The 20,972-nt window shown below is 40.4% G+C and overlaps 3 protein-coding genes across 3 annotated transcripts; 1 reads left to right on the top strand and 2 right to left on the bottom strand.

The window, feature by feature from the left end:
* Nucleotides 1-1,377: 1,377 nt before the first annotated feature.
* On the bottom strand, nucleotides 1,378-8,357 carry ppp1cab (protein phosphatase 1, catalytic subunit, alpha isozyme b). The gene is made up of 7 exons (XM_079213927.1): nucleotides 8,023-8,357; nucleotides 6,754-6,885; nucleotides 5,925-6,155; nucleotides 4,398-4,502; nucleotides 3,106-3,329; nucleotides 2,438-2,572; nucleotides 1,378-2,336 (listed from the first exon to the last, which is right to left on the bottom strand). The coding sequence occupies exons 1-7, from the start codon at nucleotides 8,075-8,077 to the stop codon at nucleotides 2,241-2,243; spliced, it is 978 nt and encodes a 325-aa protein (XP_079070053.1). The 5' UTR covers nucleotides 8,078-8,357; the 3' UTR covers nucleotides 1,378-2,240.
* Nucleotides 8,358-8,800: 443 nt separating this feature from the next.
* pelo (pelota mRNA surveillance and ribosome rescue factor) lies at nucleotides 8,801-17,587 on the top strand. Its single transcript, XM_079213964.1, has 13 exons — nucleotides 8,801-8,992; nucleotides 9,456-9,548; nucleotides 10,500-10,650; nucleotides 11,027-11,117; nucleotides 14,350-14,513; nucleotides 14,939-14,999; nucleotides 15,183-15,344; nucleotides 15,428-15,474; nucleotides 15,566-15,639; nucleotides 15,741-15,812; nucleotides 16,140-16,214; nucleotides 16,319-16,350; nucleotides 16,925-17,587. The coding sequence occupies exons 1-13, from the start codon at nucleotides 8,952-8,954 to the stop codon at nucleotides 17,017-17,019; spliced, it is 1,158 nt and encodes a 385-aa protein (XP_079070090.1). The 5' UTR covers nucleotides 8,801-8,951; the 3' UTR covers nucleotides 17,020-17,587.
* A 257-nt stretch (nucleotides 17,588-17,844) lies between these two features.
* LOC306753569 (progestin and adipoQ receptor family member 4-like) lies at nucleotides 17,845-20,258 on the bottom strand (the record flags this gene model as incomplete). The annotated part of the gene is made up of 3 exons (XM_079237454.1): nucleotides 17,845-18,278; nucleotides 18,853-19,071; nucleotides 20,093-20,258. The coding sequence occupies 3 exons, from the start codon at nucleotides 20,256-20,258 to the stop codon at nucleotides 17,845-17,847; spliced, it is 819 nt and encodes a 272-aa protein (XP_079093580.1).
* Nucleotides 20,259-20,972: the final 714 nt, after the last annotated feature.

Genomic DNA, 20,972 nt, shown 5'->3' with positions numbered 1-20,972 from the left:
GAGGCAAGTTAAGAGATATTACATAGATCCAAATTGTTCAATACCAAATAAACATAGAGTAATAATTATTTGAATAAATATGAACAAAATATGCAATACAATCATGATAGGACATGATATGACATGTTCTGGAAAGCCACAAAGCACTGGAACACCCTGCATGATGTGGTGAAGAGCTGCAGCTCCATCAGCAGTTTTACAACTATTTAAAAAAATCTGTTGAAAGCTGCTTCAGCACTGTACTCATTATGCAAAATTATTATGTTTTTTATTCCTTACTTTCAATGTGCTACTCTGTATCTTTGTATTGTGTTCTTCTCATCACATATGTTGTATTGTGTCTTTCCTCCTGTACTGTTTGCCATTGTGTTAGGTTTGTTATGACCTGCCGAGAGACTACAGATGCAAATTAGCTGAAGCTATAATCTGGAACAGTGCATCAAATGGTGACATTCATGTTTGAACTGTACATGGTCCCTTTTAAATCAAGATAATTCATTCCGAGCTGATCTGTCTATTAATTAACTGCGCAACAAACTATTAATGATTGTGTAATTGCTTAAGATGACAAACAAATCTGCTGGTTTCAGCTTCTCAAAGTGAGGATTTTCATTTCTTTGTTTAGCAATTTATAACTGAACAATATATTATCCGATTTTGGGTCATTTGATGGACAAAACAAGTCATTTTATGGTATCACTTTGGTCTTTCGGAGATCGTGACGGACACTATTTTCTGACATGTTACAGAACAAAGGATTAATCAAGAAAATAACAGATGGATTAATTGATAGTGAGAATAGTCAGATACCTTTTTCAAAACCACCTTAATATTGGAAAGAGCGGATTTCATCCAGCTTCTTTAAACAGTGAGTTTACTGCGACTCATTGAACAGTCATCGTGAAAAGATGCTCGGTGATTTATTGACCTATTAAAACTCAGGCAACTCCGGGTACTGTGAGGACTTGTAAAGAGATATGCAACAATGTATTTGCAAGAGATTTAACTATAAAGCAAAGAGGCAGCTGTGGGGGAAGGCCTTCAGATCTGCAGGTTGTCGAGCATGTCGTCCGCAGCTCACTTTCGCTGCTGGATGATGGACAAACCAACACTACAACTGACCTCTCTGGAGTAAACAAGCATTGCTTGCCAGCGCTGCAAGCAGCATGCCAAGCAATCAGTCTGTTCCAAACAGCCACAAGCTTAACAGTTGCCCCCCCCCCCCCGATAATACTGCAAGCAGCAATACCGGGAGCAAGGCTATTGGCCCGTTCTGATCGGTCATGCAGCGAACAGGCACTGAACTAGTTATTCACAAGTGCACTTATGTACATCACATGGCAGATACAGCATTACATTAAAAATGACAAGTAGACATTGTAGCTCAGATTCTCGCTTTATTGGTCAACTTGATGAAAGACTACAAAACGAATTCACAAAAAATCTCATTCAAGTAATCAAATCTGTACAAACCTAAACTGTATGTTTTTTTTTACAGCTCTGGCTCATATGAATCTGAAGAGTCATATGCGTGTGTGTGTGTGTGTGTGTGTGTGTGTGTGTGTGTGTGTGTGTGTTTGGGTAAGCACGTCCTTGCTCTTCTTAGACGAGGCGACATACTCGTTCCTGTTCAAGGATACCGAGACGCCACGCTCTGAAAGGCAAGATAGCGCATGCATGCACGCACGCACACACGCACGCACGTACGCACACACACACACACACAAACACACACACACACACACACACCTGTGATGGAGATTTTACAGTACAGAGGACAGGGAAAACAAAATACTTCCCCCCTCCACAAGTACACACACGCCACCTGCTGGCAGGGGTTCGCTGCTAAAGTCATCATGTCAGCAATCTCCCACTGTCTCCCAAACCCTGCTTTTTCAGTTAAAATTACTGTACAGACAGACACTGTGGTTTTATCCTTTCCACGGGAGGAGTGGTAAGAGAGAGGGGAAAGTATAAATCTCTAATACTCTCACACCAGTTGTACACGTGCACACATGATTTTAATGCTCACCGGCAGACGAGACACATTTTGTCATTTGCGCACGCACGCACGCACTCACTCAGACAAGTCGTAACATTAAATGTTTTAAGAAGTACAGATAAAAAAGGAAAAAAGCCCTGGGTATAGGTTTCATTTCTGGCTGTTTGGTGAAAGAAAGGAGAAGAGAGGTAGAGAGGGCAGAAGGGGTGGGTTGGAGGTCGAGGGCAAACTACTGCTGTCATTTCTTAGCTTTCCTTGGGGGGGTGACTGGGCGGCCAGAGCCCATCCCCCCTCCACCGCCGTAGAACAGCTTCTTGTCCGCAGGTTTGAGAATCTGTAAATAGGCAAAGGCGATAAAACAGAGCCAAAATTAACATCAAAAACATTTCAAATCTAATACGTAGGATGTGTGTGTTTATCAGAAGCCTTTCTTACCTGGAATGAGCACATGAGGGTCTCATCTACACTCATCATGGCTCCGGCGTTGTCAAACTCACCACAGTAGTTTGGAGCTGAGAACAGAGTCACCAGCTGCCTCTTTGCAAAGAACTCATATCCGTCCTCAACCACCTGAAAACAGATTAACGACATGTGAACAAGTGGTATTTTAAGGACATACAATAGGATATACAATAAATCATCCACAAAAACAGAACCACACTGTAATTAATTTACAGAATGTTAATAAAAGGGCGTATACAATATAAATGCATTGCTATCGGTTAAATTGCCTACCTGGTTATCAGTAAAACTGGCTGAAATCCAACTGTGCTGAAATGGCCATGGGGCTGTCAAAGTACTTGAGCAGTTCTCTTTACTTTTCTTCAAATATTCACGAACAGCTGGACACGCTAGTTTGATAAAAGTGCTAGCCTTGTGTTAACTACAGAAGGAGTTTATATGAAAAGGAGACAAAAATACTGTAGAGACACAGATTGAGATGCTATCCCATAACAAGATACAGTTCCACACCTAACTCTTTGCTGTTTAACCAGATGTACAGAGGAGGGGTGGCTTACATTTGAGTGCATTCACTGGTTCTATTCGTCTCTATTGGCTTTCCTTCCTACATCTTAACCTTGGGCTCAAGATCGTGCACTGACCTGATGGGCCCGACAAATCAGGTCCATGTCGTGTTTGTGGAGGAATTTTGTGACCACATCGGCGCCAAAGGTGAAGGAGACACCACGGTCGTTCTCGCCCCAGCCGAGCACATCCTTATCCGGGTCGGCCCACAACAGATCGCAGAGGAGGCCCTGGTCAGGCACATCCGTGGGGCGCATGACCCTTCGCACCTGCTCCATAGACTGGAGGTCTGGGGACAGGCCTGGAAAAGTTCAATGTAGAAATATTAAATGTTAGAAAGAATTAAAAAAAAACATACAGTATGTTTCTTGATGTTTTGAAGTCTAGGTTTGGTATTACGGCCTAAAAGTTACAAATTCACCTGAAAGAAAAGATTCATACAAATTTCTTAATATATCACAATCCCAACCAAAACAAGGCAAATCACATAATAACAGATTTTCTAAAATAATAAGACCGGCAATCAACCTAAATTCCGGTTCATACGTTTTCTTTATTAAAGAATTACATTAACTGAGGTGTTTGTTCACTTTGCTAAACGATTGAGTGTAGTGTGCACTTAAAATACAATATGCTTTTGTTGTGTTTTGTGTTATGTAATTTAATGTTTGATGGGGGAGATGGCATTTACCGTCATGACTATCTGTGCCCGTTTGTGTCACATTGTCTAAACCCGTGGGCTGATTTTATTTGTATTTACACAAAATAAGATCGGTTACTAACATTTGTGTAACTTCCATACTTTTTCAATCAAATGTGCTCAAGTACTCTTTCATCAGCCCCACCGCAACACATATTTAAGTCTCAAGTGTACAGAGCGATAGGCTCCTCACATTTGGCTTCTACTCTCTGAGCTGAGCATTTTGAGAGTGACTGCCCAGGGCATGTGTTTGAAACAGTCAGTTGTTTAAGACCATTACCAGTATATACATTTTTAGGACATATGAAATGCATTAAAGCCCACATGAGACCAATCATATTGGACAGACGGCATTGCCTTTGGTATATTGGTACACGCTTAGACCAGCAATGCCATAGTCATAAGCACAATCTGATTCAATTGTACCTGTCCATCAAAACTGTTTTCTACTTGTTAGAATCACTGTTTGTGCGATTAGAAGAAAAAAATGCTTTTTAGCCATGACCACTGAACAGGACAAGGATATATAAATATACTTAGACAACACATTAAGATCCCACACAGTCTAGCAGGCCTTTGACCATTATGTTGACAGTAACCACAGTGCAGAGGCGAGTTTGTGTGTGTGCACATTGGAAAGAAGCCAAATGAACTGTTTGAAGAGGATACCTCCATGGCAACAGAAAATCTTCTCATCAACAATGGCTGCAACGGGCAAACAGTTGAAGCAGTCAGTGAAGGTCTTCCACAGCTTTATGTTGTATCGCCTCTTACCTGTGGGAGGAAACCAAACTTGATTAGGGCTGCAACTAACGATTATTTTAATAATCGATTAATTGGTTGATTATTTTTTCGATTAATCGATGAATCGGATAAAAAAATCTTTTTATCAAAAAAGCGTTCATTTCCAACCCTTTATTCAAAAACAGAAGTGACAGTGCAAAACATCTTCAGAAAGTGCACAAACAGGTTGCTCCTTGAACATCCATGAGCTGTTAATTAAAACAACAAAATGGACTAACACTAAAAACATACACATCTATGCTTTACATCTGCCAAATGTGAGCCCTTTTTACTGTAATTGATCCCTCCAGAGGCTGCATTTAGCATACCCTGCGTTATCAATATGTATGAAATACTGGGACAGAGGGAAGCTGTACTGCTCCATATAGAGCGTCCTCTTCCTTAAACTCTTTCATTCTGGGTCTCTTATGACCACGACGTCACGTTGTTGGCTAAGCCCAACGACATGACTTGCTTCATTCTACTTTGAGTAAAAAATAAAAAAAAACCTGCAGCCAGATCCGCCGGTGTGCCGGTTTAACGTTAACGAGTGACAGCGTGAACTGAACCAGACCGGGGGGTGACGGCATGTTTCATCACGTTACGTTTTTTTACAAGCAAGACTGAACTGTAAAGGAACATAACGTAACTTTAACGACAATACACAACCAAACACGTTAGCTAACGCAATAGCAAGCTGACTAGCTTCCGTTAAAAACAAGTTTGAGGAACATGAAGACGCTGATTGGCCAAGACTCAACTTGTCAAAGATCTTCTATTTTTGAGAACATCACGACCACAGCTTTTCTCGTCTCTCACTCCAATCTCAGAAACGCTGGCCGGCCAGTTGCTCTGCTCCGCTCTTTTTTTTCTTCTCCGCGACTTATTGCCCGACGTAATAATCGCGCGACACAACGAATCGATAATGAAATTCGTTGCCAACACTTTTGATAATCGATTTTTATCGATTCGTTGTTGCAGCCCTAAACTTGATCCCAATCTAATCTTGAAAACAATAAAATGTATAGAACCTATTTCATCACATTAGGAACACAATACTTTCCATAAACATGACTCTGAATAGCAGAGAAAGACATGTGAATATTTACTGCTCATACTGCCTTTTCACACACTCCCCAGCCCAAAGCTTGGGAGACCAAGGCGTTATCTGCGTTATGGCTTTAGTTGTTACAAATTACTGTTACATTTTTTTCGTCAACTTCTAACAATACAATAAAAATTGTCCAGATTTTTTCATTCAAAACATCTTAATGCACACCAATGACTGCATTACCATGACTACACAAAAGCCTTCAGGCTTGGGCTTACATATTTAGCAAACTTTGGGTATTCGTAAATAAAAGTGGTAACATTAATGTATGTTTGTATCTGTGTGAATCCAAAATGACTTACACTCATCGTAGAAGCCATATATTCTGTTAATGGAGGCGCACTCATGGTTTCCTCTCAGCAGGAAGAAGTTTTCTGGGTATTTGATCTTGTATGCCAACAACAGGCAGATGGTCTCAAGGGACTGCTTGCCTCTGTCTACATAATCTCCCAGGAAGAGATAGTTGCTCTCTGGTGGAAAGCCCCCATATTCAAACAGCCTCAGCAGATCATAGTACTGCCCATGAACATCACCTGGTGAGACAAGGAGTATTAGAATGGGAACAGCAATGATTGGTCAAAGGTGTAATTATCATGCTGTGTATATATGCACAACAAAAAGGTAAGGGACTTGGATAGAGGTACAACACTTGGCACCCTGCAAATTAACAACAGCACTTCATATCATGATTGGCCATGCATTACTTAAAATTAACACTCTATTGTGTTGTTTGACTTGTTTCTTGTGATGATGAGACAATTAACTGAATGAGCAAGTGTGCATTTAGGGAGAGGATGCTGGTGATTCTCACCACAGTGCAAACTTGGCCAGTTCCTGAAATCTGTAGACTGTTTCTTTAAACTAACATGATTCTTCATTAAGTGGCCTCAGCAGTATGACGCGGGAGGGCAAATCCAGGGAGAGTGGGGGTGCAGAACAGCACTGCACCGGCAAGCCAGTGTTACCAGCTCATCCCTATAGTTCTGTAATGATGTGGCAAGGTCACAGCCATGCACTATATAACGTGAATGTAAGCTTTCTCAGTCCAGCACTATAAGCTACAATCTAGGAGCTTGTAAATGCTTTTTGACCACACTTGTTGTACTCGAAAGAACACAACTAAAGCCTCACCACAAATCTTGAGGGGCGCCTCAAGTTCGAGCAGAATTGGCTGGCTGAGGAAGATCTCCCGGGATTTGAGGCAGAGACCACGGATTTCATTTTCTGTCAGCTGAACATTTTTGCCAGGTCTGGAGCCTTTCACTGTGAAGAAAAATGCAACAAGAGTGAAAAATTGCACACTGGAAACAAAATAATATAAACACAGTAGAGTGCATGATTCATACTCATGTGTTATTAAACATTGTGTGAAAAAAAAAGAGATTAGAAATTATAACACTATTCTGATAGAAGGGCAACATTTAGGATTTCTTTCTAAAACGGGGGAAAACACACCCTAAAATAAATGTCACATGTGATTAGACTTGTTGTGTGTGTGCACGCTTATTAGTATTCATTCAATCATGGACTCTTTCCGCCATCATACAAGCAATCATTCTAATATTTGATTTAAAGATTAAAATGTGGAAGAAAAGATGGTACTGTAGATTCAACGTTTTTACAATGCATATGTGGATGCCGAGTACTAATCTACAACTAAAAGTCAACAATTGACAGTTTTTAAGTAGTAAATATGTACAAATATTCTACTATGCCCTTAAATTAAGCCAAGCAGCAGCTTTTAGAGACAACTCCTAGAACTGACCCATAAATAGTGAACTCATGACTTCCTGAAACTACAAACAGTGTTATTACATAGATGTGGGGATCTTTGACCTCGCGCGAGAATTGTAACTCGTTTGCATGTAATAAAGCAAAAGAAAATACTTCAGGACCACGATGTAACTACCAACTCAAAACATGCCATGTATGATAGATATACAGTAATACATTTAAAATATCTTACAATTTGAGGTTCGCATTGTATTTATATGTTGATCATTCTGCTTAAATGGCTACAAAGAAGAAGTACATTTCGTCCAAGGATGTGTTGAACGACAGAATTTGCCAGATGCTTTACATTGCTCCAAATACATCATTTTTTTGGAAAACCGCAATTCCACTTTCACTAACCCGACTCACATAACGTCCAGTATGATCACACTTCCCAGGCCATAACTCAGGCGTATAGACGGGTTACTCGGTATTAATGTGGGAACAACAACTGGCTCATTTACTGCGGGAGGGGTGCGACTGACCAAACGTAGCTGTCGGCCAACAGCCTGTGTTTCGTTTGCAAAAAGAGATGAACTCTGACTAACACAGGTGGCTGTCGTTGTCTAGCCCCCGTTAGCTAAAATGGCTACCTAGGAGAATAAATATCGAGCGGCACAGCCTTACCTTCCAGCAGACGTTGTATAATGGAGTCGATGTTCAACTTATCGGCTTCGGCCATGCTATTCCTCTATTCTGGTTGGTTTCTAATCACTCCTTCGAACACACGACTTAGTCTCCGTTAACCGAGTTACCGTTCCCGCAACTAGTTTAGCGTTAATCAGCTACCGTTAGCCCGCTAGCTCGCTAACCTTGGGGCAGAATTGTCAACCTCAAAATGTGAGGCTTGGTGCTGAATTGTAAAAGATGTGTTGGCTGTCATGTACTTCAGAAATCCGTCTGAGTCAACTATTTTCCATCAGATGTCCGAATTAATTCTCAGTATTTGTTATTTCCCGCGACACCTATATTTCTGCCGTAGCTGCTAGCACCATGCCATCGACAAAAAAAAGGCTAGATGAGCGTTAGCTCAAAGCGAGGTGGAACGGAAAAAGGTCTGACCATTACCGTGCTCCCATTGGCCAGTTTTGCCAAAAGGCGGGTGCTTAGGGAGCTATAACTCCCCCGGATTGGCTGTTTTCAACGTCGGTCAGCATTTGCTTATCTCAAACCACAATGTAAAAAGAACAATCGTTCTCGGCTGTATGTCACGGTTATGTTGGCCGTAATCGAAATATTGTATCAACAGTGTGAAATAGACCGTGTTTGACCGCATTTACTCAATTATTGGTGTTTGTATCGGTCTGTTTTTGTTGCGCAGTAAAGCGACACCCACGGAAGTGACCAAGATGGGAAGAATTGACGACGTATGTTGGCATGACGCAATGTCCTAGCGCCTGGCAACACGTACCGAGTGAATCATTGGGAAGTTGAGAGATGGCTTTCTTAGTTTTCCTATTGACTGTAAGACAAACATGACTCTAAATCGGATACACGTAAAGCTATCTACTTTACTCTAGTACTCTTGCTTGTGTATATTACACAACCATCCAACCATGAAGTTGCTCCATAAAGACATTGAAAAAGATAATGCCGGGTGAGTGACTGGCTAATGTTAGCAAGCTAACCAGCATGGTATTTTACAGCTGATTGTAACGTTACATGTGTCTGCTTCATCGTGGTAAGTATCAATATGTGGTTTACTTTCCCCTGTTCTATCGGGTGGAGACGTTGCGAGTTTTGGGCTAGCTAGTTGGTACAAATAGTCCCTTAGTTAATATGTAATAAAACACACACCCAGGACACGACATTTAACCACATAGGTTAAGCATTGATTGTATGACTGAGCGTATACAAAACAAAGTAAGTTAACACAACTAACCCTATATTGTTATAATTGATATTCACTCCATAATTACTGTAGCAGCATGGATTCATAACTTTACCATAAGTAATTATTTAAGTACGAGCATATCCACAGTTTAATTTTGTGGTAATCAAAAACCACATGAATAACACCAACTCAGAACCTGGCTTATTGATTGCTTGCACGTCCGCAGCCAGGTGACTCTGATGCCAGAGGAGGCGGAGGATATGTGGCACACCTACAACCTGCTGCAGGTGGGGGACAGCCTGAGAGCCTCCACTATCAGGTAACCACTAACTTTTATGGCATACAGGGAAGGTTAAAGCTGTGTAGTGCAATGTACACCCACATATCTGACAGTTTCCCAGTCTCACAGAGAAGGATATTGGCTTTGTTATCTTGTAGCACAGAATAATTGGCAATGCAACATCTTTTTGCTTCATGTTTCATGTCAGTGCTTCATTAGTTGATAAGGATACAGATTATGCTACTAGTTGCTGTATACATTTATATACTATCAAAGCTACTCAAGGTTTAGCTTCCGTCCACCTTAATTATATACGATTTGATCAAAACAATCAATACAGCTGGCCACGCTAGTGGACTTTGTAGTAACTTGAAAGATCTGAAATGGAGAGTTGCAACAAAAACCTGTATTGACTTGTGCTTTTGCAAAAATTCTGTTTTTGCAAGACAAACACATTTCCTGCTCTGTCTTGTATCTTCTCAGCAATATAAATACTGCAAGTCTGCTTCAGACGCATTGATCATGATAGGAATCACAGGACTTTAATACCATTTGCAATGTGTGCAATATGTCAGGATGGTGTGAAGGAAAGTTGGCACCAATGTAATATTTTCTTGACCAATAAACAATATATTGATATACAATATCTTTCAATGTCAATCTTTCACAATGTAGCCAATAGCCATATTGTTTAAAAACTAACACTTGAGCACTCTTGAATTGGCTGGATTCAACTTCATGCCTTTGCACAACACAAATGCAAATATGGGGGTGTAATGTTTCCAATACCCCACTGAAGCTCTTGCTGTAAGTCAGTGTTCAGTTTAGCTTTATTTAAGCTTTGTTTATTTAAGTCAGTTTGTGTTTGCAAATGATTGTGCTTGGTTATCAGGTTCCCTATTTTTCTCTCACTGTCTATCTGTGTATCACTCATTGTTTTGGTCTCAAATACCCACACAGGACTAAGATCCCTTTCCCGTATTCCCACAGGAAGGTGCAGACAGAGTCACCTACTGGAAGTGTGGGCAGCTCCAGAGTTCGCACTACTCTGACCTTAAGTGTGGAGACTATCGACTTTGACTCTCAGGCCTGCCAGTTGAGAGTAAAGGGCACTAACCTAGAGGAGAACCAGTATGTCAAGGTCTGAGATTTTTAAGCAACCTGGCAGCTGTGCTGTCATGTCACATGTATAGATGTTTTTGAAGTGGGGCAGGTAGACTAGAGTAATACAATTACAGTGGCAAGGCAATGAACAGTCAATACTTTGTATTAGTTAACATAAGCAGAATTACATGTCAAAGAATAACAGCTGTGTCATTTAGTATTTTTCACGCTCAAAGGGTCTGAAGATAGTTAGCATATTAATTGTATTTGCCATAATCAGAAGACTCTGTTTCGTATGCTGCATTTTTTTGATCATTGCTCAGCTTTACAATTTGTCCTAATGTTGACGCCTGTCCTGTTTGATATAAGAAGTAGTTGTTGTGATTGATTGTGTTCTCTTCTTCATTCATCAGATGGGGGCTTATCACACTATCGAGCTCGAGCTCAACCGGAAGTTCACTCTGGCTAAAAAGAGCTGGGACAGCGTTGTGCTGGATCGAATCGGTAAGCAGGTGCCACTGCTTACATTTGACTGAGATTCTGATTTGTCTTGTTCGGTCAGATTAATCGCAGCAGAAAACCCCACACTTCTCACTTGCACGTTAACCAGGACTTGTAAACAGTAATCACCTGGACTCACAACTATCTTGTTTACCAGACTGGATGTCATGCTTTTTAGCAACTGCACACTCAGCTGTCAGAATCTCAGCATCCAATTCCTTACACAATTAAAACTGCATGTGAGAGTGATTTCTGGTATCTAATTCAGATTAGTTCCCACTCCTAACTAGGGTTGGGTACCCGAACACGTGTTCCAACACGTCCGGTAATTACCGGACCGAAAAGCAACGCAGATTTCGGTGCTTCCTTCCGGTGCCTGAGCCGATTTAAATACTTTTTTGTTTACACTACTCTGTAATGTTGCTCGGTATATAGATGCTAAAAAGGTAGCGCGGTACCCGTACGAAAAAAACGATAGGATTTTGATATATCGATACAAAGCGCGGATCAGAGCTCACTCCTCCATTCTCTGTTGTCCGCCTCATGCAGAGCGGGGCTCGAGGGGGCGGGGCTTCCAGCGCTCACACAACACTCACAGCGCGCGCACACAGAGATCGCTGCAGACACGAGCACGAGCTTGCTGGAACAAATCTCTCCCAGTTGATATTAATGATGACGTGTAGTCCAGTAAAGCAGCAGTTTGTAGAATCCAACAGTGTCTGAGTTCTGTTGCACACGTTCCCAATCAGGCCACCTGATTTGTGTCTGTTCTTTTTTTTAAATATATATTGTTTATAGTTTGAAGTTAAAAGGTTTGAAGCTGTAGTTTGAAGACAAGTGTGTTGCGTGTATTTATTTATTTATTTATATGTAAAGTATACTTTAAACCAGGGGTGCCCAATACGTCGATCGCGATCTACCAGTCGATCACGGAGGTAGTGCGGGTAGATCGCATGCCATTTAAAAAATAATAATAATTAAAAAAAAACTTTAGCGACAAAACCCAGCTCCCAGTGTGCAAATTAATGTCAATCACTACGGACGCTGCGCCCGCAATGGTTGGCCGCTTGAATGGATGTATTGCCAAGTACAGGGAGATGTTTTCCCCGACTTCCTTAATTACCACTGCACAATACACCAACAAGCATTATGCGCTACAACGCTAAACATGAAAGAGATCACGGATGTGGCAACAAAGATCGTCTAATCGAGCGAGAGCTCTTCAAAGACGGATGTTCTGTGCGCATCTGGAGAAGGACTGCAGCCACTCTGACTTCCTGCTGCACACTGATGTGAGATGGCTAATAGAGCTCTGTCCGGAGATACAGGAGTTTCTCCATGTTGTTAAACATGCAGAATACAACCAACTAAGAGTATGTCAATATGCTCACGTTTCTGAATTACAATTTAAAACGTGTGTAAATTGTGTGTTCCCCTGAAGGAGGGAGCAGCAAGACGTGGGACTGTAATGAGTCATTTTGATTTACTTTTAAACCCTTGCGTTTTAATTATCGGGTAGGATGGACAATTTTTTTAAACTTTTGGACTTTGAATGGCACTTGCAGCCCAGTTATTCTTTAGTTATTTTTGCACTTTCAGAGGCTTGATTGATATGTTGAGTTACCTTTAAAGCTTTATTTGTACTTTTTCTTTATTTTTAAAGCATATTTGCACTTTAATTTGTATTACTATTTAATTTATTTGTTATGATGATGTTCTGATGTTCAGATCTTGTTACTCAAATACATTTGAAGTTTAAATTCCAACATTTTGAGTTACTATTCTTAATTTGCTATGGGAAATAGTCATTAGATTAGTCGATTAATCGAAAAAATAGTCAATAGATTAGTCGTTTATGAAAATAATCGTTAGTTGCAGCCCTAGAGTCAGCCTTTTCCCACATGAAAAAGATTAAGTTCAAACACCATTCCACCATGACTGATGACCATTTGGTCTGCCTGACGCTGACTACCAGCAGCTACTGTCCGGACTATGCAACCCTGCTGGTTCCATGCAGTGAAGTCATCAGAGCAAAATGTAATGACCAAAAATGTACAAAATTGTATTGTGTCATAAGGGTTCATGCAGTTATGCAAGGTTCGCCAATGTTGTAAATATAAAGTATACTCTGTATATTTATACATTAATAATGCTTTATATAGATATAAGCATTATTAATGTAGGTAGATCTTTTTGACTTGGTCATTTTAAAAGTAGCTCGTGAGCCAAAAAAGTGTGGGCACCCCTGCTTTAAACAGTTAATATATTGTTCAATTTTAAGAAAAGGAATTTCCTTGGCAATAAAAAAAGTATCGGTTCAGGCACCGTTTAGGCACCGGTATCGTTTTAAAAGTATCGGTTTAGCACCGGTATCGGAAAAAACCCAAACGATACCCATCCCTACTCCTAACCGACTGCCAATAGTTCTCTACAAGAGGATTAAGACATTTCACCCATTCTTGGTGCAGTTATGTGATGCGCTCCCCAGTGTGAATACATGTTCTCGACTGACCAAATGAACCAAACCACTGAAGGAAAAGATTCTAGCGTTTTAAAGAAAGTATTCCGTATTTGGTCTTGGTGTTAACACTGTTATTAACCACTGTGATCCTGGACAACTTGAGCATTCTGCCGAATTGATTCACATGTTTTCACTCTGACAAAACATAGACCTTTGCCTCCTTCTGTCAAGAAGCAACAAGTAATTGTGACCTGAGCCGATATGGTTAAAACAACACAAGGAGTCCAAGTATTTATGTAAATCCCTTTGCTTGAAGAATTCCAGATTAGATGTTCTTGCTTTCGTTTGACTTCTTTTTATGTCAGCTAATGTCTTATAATGATACGATGAGGTGCTCTAGATACCGAAAATTATAAGGCAAATCAAAACTAATAAGGACTGCATTGCCTGACTGACAGGGTGACATATTAGCTGGTTTTCTTTTACAGAAAATGCACAGTCCTCTTTTATTTACATTGCCATGAAAGAGAGAGTGTTGTCATTGGGACAGAATAGTGAGAAACGGGAAGACTGAGGATTAGAATAACTAATGGGGTTCATGTATTTGGAGGAGGTCCATTGAGTCATTGCTTCACCACAATAACTTACATTAGAGAATAAAGTGTTTTTTTTGTTGTTCTTTGATCAACTACAATTACCAATAATACATATTACTGGATTATGTCACAAAGTACCCACAACCTCACATGTATGGTTGCCTTGTCTCCCCTTTAGAGCAGGCATGTGATGCAACCCAGAAGGCAGATGTGGCAGCCGTGGTGATGCAGGAGGGTCTGGCCAACGTGGTGCTTGTGACCCCCGCCATGACTCTGCTCCGTGCAAAGGTGGAGGTCACCATTCCTCGCAAGAGAAGGGGAAGCTGCACTCAGCACGAGAAGGTAGATCTGCACAGCCGTAACCAGCTCAAACAAAATATGTTGTTCTTAAGATTGAAATATAAATCTAGAATTCATAGTAAATATTTACAGTAAGTAAAATAGTGGACATCAATAACAGAAAATGAATGTACATACAAGCCTTCGCGAGCAGGAGAACTTCACTTTCTCGTTCAGTATAGCATGCACTGAGGAATGTATTGCTTCAATTAAAAATCAACACTGATTATACATCCACATTAGTGGTGCATTTTCCCTTTTAAGGCAAGAGTCAGGAAGAGAGAGTGTCTTGGATGCATAATAACATTTTTTGTTTCGTTATCATGTGGGTAAGATGACCCCAGTTTTAAAACACAGTGCCTCAGTACTGGGACTTTGTGTATTAGTCATGTGCGCTGATGTGGAGCTGTATGTTACTCTGTTTGCAGGCGCTGGAGAGGTTTTATGAGGCTGTGATGCAGGCAATTCTTCGCCACATCAATTTTGATGGTAGTGTTGCTGTGTAGATCCTGACATATACACACTTACACATGCTTACACATAAAGTATGTTCCTGTTCTGTGTCAAACACTTCTCCTTTTTATTATTGTCGCCACATAGTGTTCTCTCGTTTCTGTTGAATTCCACATTCTGACAGTTTTGATTTGATTTCTCTTCCTTGCCTTCTACTAGTTGTAAAGTGCATCCTGGTCGCCAGTCCAGGGTTTGTGAAGGACCAGTTCATCGCCTACCTCTATAGAGAGGCGGTGCGTCAGGACAACAAAATCCTGCTGGAGAATCGACCCAAATTCATGCTGGTCCACTCGTCATCAGGTCACAAGTACTCACTCAAAGGTACAAACTGGTGGGCAATAAAGGAGAATTAAACAATTAAATCTCATCACAAGGTAAAAACTTGACTCTTTGTTGTTTTGCAGAAATCCTTTCTGACCCCACTGTGACAAGTAGGCTTTCTGATACCAAGGTGATTATACATCCTGCTTGTTTTATCATCTTGTAAACAAATGCTCACAAGTTGACAAAATGACTCACTGGTATTTATGTTTAACTTTCAGGCAGCTGGAGAGGTGAAAATACTGGAAGATTTTTACAAGATGCTCCAGCATGAGCCTGACCGAGCCTTCTATGGGTGAGTGATAATGGACTATAGCAGTCAACAGGAAGTGACCCACGGAGTCTTCAACATTCACACTGGTAATTCACAATCTTTGTGTTTTTGCATCCTCACAGAGTGGCTCATGTGGAGAAAGCTGCTGAAGCCCTCGCCGTTGACACCTTGTTGATAAGCGATAATCTGTTCAGGTACATGCCGAGACATTCTTTAGGTTATCGATTTTAAATCGCAGTGTATGTTTGTTTTTACAGACAGACTTGTCGGGTTAACCTAGTTGCTGCTGAAATATGTTTTAGCTGCTACCAGCCAATATTTTCAACAGGTTTCTCTGGGATTGTCTAATCAAATCAAAAATATATGCCATCAGAATAATTCAAAAGATACTGAATTCATATTAAATTGATTTAATTCTCAGTTATTCACACATTTCTTGTACCTATTCCTGCAACTTTCTGGGCTTTAAACCTATCAATGATGAAAACACAATGCATTTTTTGTGTCATCCATACATCCAGACATCAGGAAATCCCCACGAGGAGTCGTTACGTTCGGTTGGTGGACGGTGTGAGAGACAATGGCGGCAATGTCAGGTAGAAATCATCCTTTTGACTGATAATATTAACATTCATTAAGAACTGGCTGAGTATCCTTTGTCAAGCATTCAGCTAATGAATTTTCTCACTTTTTCATGCAGAATATTCTCAAGCCTTCACGTGTCTGGTGAACGTAAGTTATAAAACACTGATTTGTATTTGTTCTACATTAGAAGACATGAATATTCCTTAAAAAACATATCTGAAGTATTTATTTGACAAGGATTTTGTCAAACAAATACTAGAGCACAATCTACTTATTGAAGCATTTTGTGTTTCTCACAAAGGCATTGTGGGTATCCTTGACGCCTAATAAAACTGTTAAATGTATTCTGTTCCTCAAACATTTGCAGGGCAGATTAAAAAAAAAATATATTTTGAACCTTCATTGTTTATGTCCGTGTTTGCTAACGTGCTTCTTCTTTACTGACTTCGTTGGCGCATTGCTGCCACCAGCTTTTTTTCTGCGGAATGATTTGTATTGCTATGACTGCTTGCATGTACATCCTTTTCCATGAGTCAAACAAAACGGGCAGCTGCTCTTAAAACATTACTCTATGGAGCTACTTGTGGTGAAAAACTCCAGTGTCCCTTTCATAAGATCCATTGATTGACGCCCTGACTATCTCTTTATAGATGACCTCCAGTTGCTCAATTTCTGGCTGTGTACGTTCCCCTTTTTGATTTATCCTCGACTCTCTCCTCAGAACTGACTCAGCTGAGTGGAGTGGCCGCCATCTTGCGGTTTCCCATTGCCGACCTATCAGAGACGGAGGATGACAGCAGCTCAGACGAAGACTGAAGGTTGTCCAGCGTTGCAGATAACACAAGCATGCATTGACTGAGTGTTGTAAAACAATAAAACGTATTAGTTATACTCTATGTATGCCACCTCTGCAACATTCATAGCTCAATCTTGTCTGATCTACACACCTCCTGTTTTCTGAAAGAGGCCGTATATTTTAATAATTGAATGCCGTTTTAGGTGCATTGGCGCTTTTGTTTGAAGGTGACGGTGTGTTTGAAAGCAGATAAGAATGCCAATGAAAGGAATCCAACATTTGTTGCCAAGTCCAAATGAAAGCAGTTCAAGTTTGACTGACAGCAATAGAAAATAAAATGATTTTTCTTTTCATATGTATATACAATATATCTCTCAATTGCAATTAAACAACAGAATAATTCATCCACATGCATAATTTGACTTTGTCACAGGAACTATCACCATTCCTAAATGGAATACATGTTGGGGGAAGATGTAAAAAATATATAATTTATTAAATACAGTTATGTCATTTTCAATTTAAAAACTATTTTGGTTATGGGTAATATAACCCAAAACTACTGCATTTCAACAAACTAAAAATCAAGTATGCTCAGGATTTTTAATTTGGTATATTGTTCTTTGAGTTCCACAGTTTCAACACTTTAAGTTCCTCTTATTCTGCTCTGACAAAATGTCAAATTGCAAACTTCCCATGTGAAGAATTTCAGCAGCTAAGACTAAAGTGCCTTTTGAATCAACTTGATCTCTTTGTACTTTACTCCTCCTGTCTCATTGAATCCTACATCTCATTTCTATAAGCGCAGCCTTGAGTGTATACATGTGTACTTTATACACTTTGCCTCACTCAGTAGGACACTGGTAGGTTTTTATCCAGGCTAAATCCTCCAGTGTGCCCCAATGCAGGTAGATAATTGAGCAAATAACCATGACATGCATTATCTGGTGGCTGTTGCCCCAGTTGTCAAACAGGCCAGGGATGAAGCGCTCAGGGATCTGGATGATGTTGACCAGCCCACCCACCACAGCCAGAGAGTCCATGATGACAAAGAGGCGCAGGGAGTTTGGGCTGCCCGCACCATTGCCGAACACCCGGAACAGGAAGAGGCTGAAGCGGAAGGCGGCCTGCCAGGCGAAAGCTTGCAGGCGCAGGATGTTGGTACGGGCCGTGGTGGCACAGTAGATGCTGTAGGATGACAGGAGGATGTAAGCCAACAAGGCAGTCTGTCGCATGGCTGGGTAGCAAAGAAGAGTGATGTGTATGATGGGAAGTGCACCTGGTGACAAGAGGGAAGATATACAAATTAATAAAATAAAAGTCACATGTTGTCATTAGCCACTGTGTAGTCTTGGACTGGAATCAGATTTTAGTTTTAGCATAAAAATATTCAAACCAACAAGCTGTAAGTGTTGCCACTGTGCGCTAAATAAGGCTATAGCAAGCAGCTGCATAGCATAGCTCAGCATAAAGACTGGAAACGTGGAAAAAGATAACCTGGCTCCGTCCATATTACAAAAAGAGAACTATTTCTTGCCTGAAAGTAGTGATTTTGGGAAGTCTCTGCTGGTTGTCAACAATGGCAACATAACGCCCTGTGACACTATAAATATATATTACAATAATTATATTATGATTATCATATATATATATATATATATATATATATATATATATAAAATGTTTTTTCTTCTTCTTTTCAACTGCATCTCACATTTTTTATCAGACAACTGATACACTGATGACGACTGTCAGGTGTAATTTGTCCGAGTTGAAAATAGCTTTGACTCGATGTTGCACTCATTGCAATAAATTCCAGCAGACAGCAGAGCCAATTAGCATCAAGGACCTACCCAGGGTGTTAACGAGGCAGACCCCGAACATGTCTAGGGAGAGCAGGGTGTCATACACATGTTCTCCTCCCACATGGTTCATGAACACGTGGTAGACAACCGAGCCCACGGTGGGACAGAGGCAGGCCAGGTAGTGGACCACACAGATCCAGACGCTGTCCACCTCCATCCAGGGGATACTAAAAGGCAGCAGCACCAAGAAAAGGAAAAAAGGGACTCCTGAGGTAGAAGATTAGGAATTGAAAGGAGAAAGAAATAAAGAAAATTAAATGGAGGTAAAGAAAAATGAAAACATTTCAGAAACCTACACAGATATTAGTTCTTTAGAAAGTCCTTTAATTATAAATCATCACCCTTAAGTATTGTAAGAGAAGGTAATGCCTTCAATGTGTCCAAAAGTTTTAAAGGTTTGTGAGGTGGACATCATGTAGGCTAATGGTATCATGTTTATAACAGATGTTAAATATCACATCATGCAGTGCAGTATGAGGAATTAAATACTCTGTTTTATTCTTTACCGGGAATAATGTGAAAGACATGACTGTTGACAATATGCACGAGGAAACCAGACTCTAAAGCTAATGCCCTTCACTTCCCCCTAGTAAGAGTGTTAGTCTTAATGAACTTATGGGATAGCCAAGGATAATGGAGCAAGAGGAAGATGCACTCAGAAGTTCAAGGTTGTCCTGGTTTCAGTTCTTTTTTTTAATTTTTTCACGTCTTTGCACAACTTAAGCCAGGCTTTAATTTGTCTTTGAAGTCATACATCAAAAATACAGATTTAAAAAATACGTTAACATCCCCTAATTTTGTATGCAATTTAAGCAAACATGTGGATCTCCAGGATGCTTTGCCCATTATGATACATATGTGTATTTACAGCTGGAATGTGTCAGCCAAACACGCACCTAAAGACCTTGTTAACTCTAAGATATTTCCAGGACAGGGATTCCCAGGGCAGATTACAGCTAATGCCCCATATCCTCATTACACACCCTGTCAAGTACGCTTGTAACTGGCCATAAGTGAGAGTAGTGGACATCTGTCACCTGTTTTGTTTTTGCATCACCCGTATGAGTTAAATCATTAGAACAATTTGCTAATTTACTGTAAAGATATAATTTCAGTTGGATAATTCAGATATAAATCAAATACAATAATTGTAATTGTTATATTTATTCCGGATTGGCGTTTAAAGCAGTTTAAAGCAAAGGCATGCACCGTTATTTTCTGTACTTACCATGGGTGTAAATGTTGCCCAGCTCATTGTGCATGTAGAAGAGGCTCCTGAGGCATTCTGGAGCTGTGGACACTGGCCGGTAACCCGTCAGGACATATTGGTTGAACTGAAGGTGTTGAGGGGTCTTTGCAAAATCCAACAGCCGCGGCCCTTTGTAATGCACCATCACAACTTCCTGCAGCCAATGCCCTCACATTTAGTTGACAGTGTCGGTCCCTCACCATTTATATCTTAAACAAGCTCACACTCAGGACTCTGAGGCACAGTCATGTCCACAGGTAGCCAGAAATTCTGCTCCTTGAAATCCATCATTGGACAGGTGTAATTCCAAGCAAGCGACCTGTTGAGCTGGCCAAGTGGCATGCTTTCAGTAGGGCCAATCAGCAAAGGGCTCTGATCCCTAAGCCGGGGTAATCCTCACAAAAAGCCATGTGCACTAGCGCAGCTGCTCCTTGTCATGGCTCATAACTAACACCTAAACTTCAACATAGGTATATTCTGTATTTCCCTTATTAAATACTGCACACACGTTCCTATTCTCCATGTGCATATACAACTGTGTTGCATTCAGGATGATCTGGGTATTACAACACTTGAAGAGGTGGTTGTTTTCTTAATGACACTCATTGGCACTGATAATTCCTTAGCATGAATTAAACATATTCATAACTTTTGCCGATGGAGCATTCTAAATGAACAGAAACACGTACAAACAAGGGCTTTTACACTGTTGGTATTCACTGATGGTTTTATTCAACCACATTCTGTACAATAATAAACAGATGTTTGGCCACAAGTGTAAAAAAAAAACCAAAAAAAAAAAACCCATGCTAAAATAATTTAAACTGAATCAAGTTTCACAGTATTCATTTTTATCAGG

This window comes from Taurulus bubalis, assembly GCF_910589615.1.
Source record: "Taurulus bubalis genome assembly, chromosome: 2".
NCBI classification, from domain to species: Eukaryota; Metazoa; Chordata; class Actinopteri; order Perciformes; family Cottidae; genus Taurulus; species Taurulus bubalis.
The sequence above is the reverse complement of the archived record's forward strand: the minus strand, read 5'-3'. Positions and strand labels throughout refer to the sequence as shown.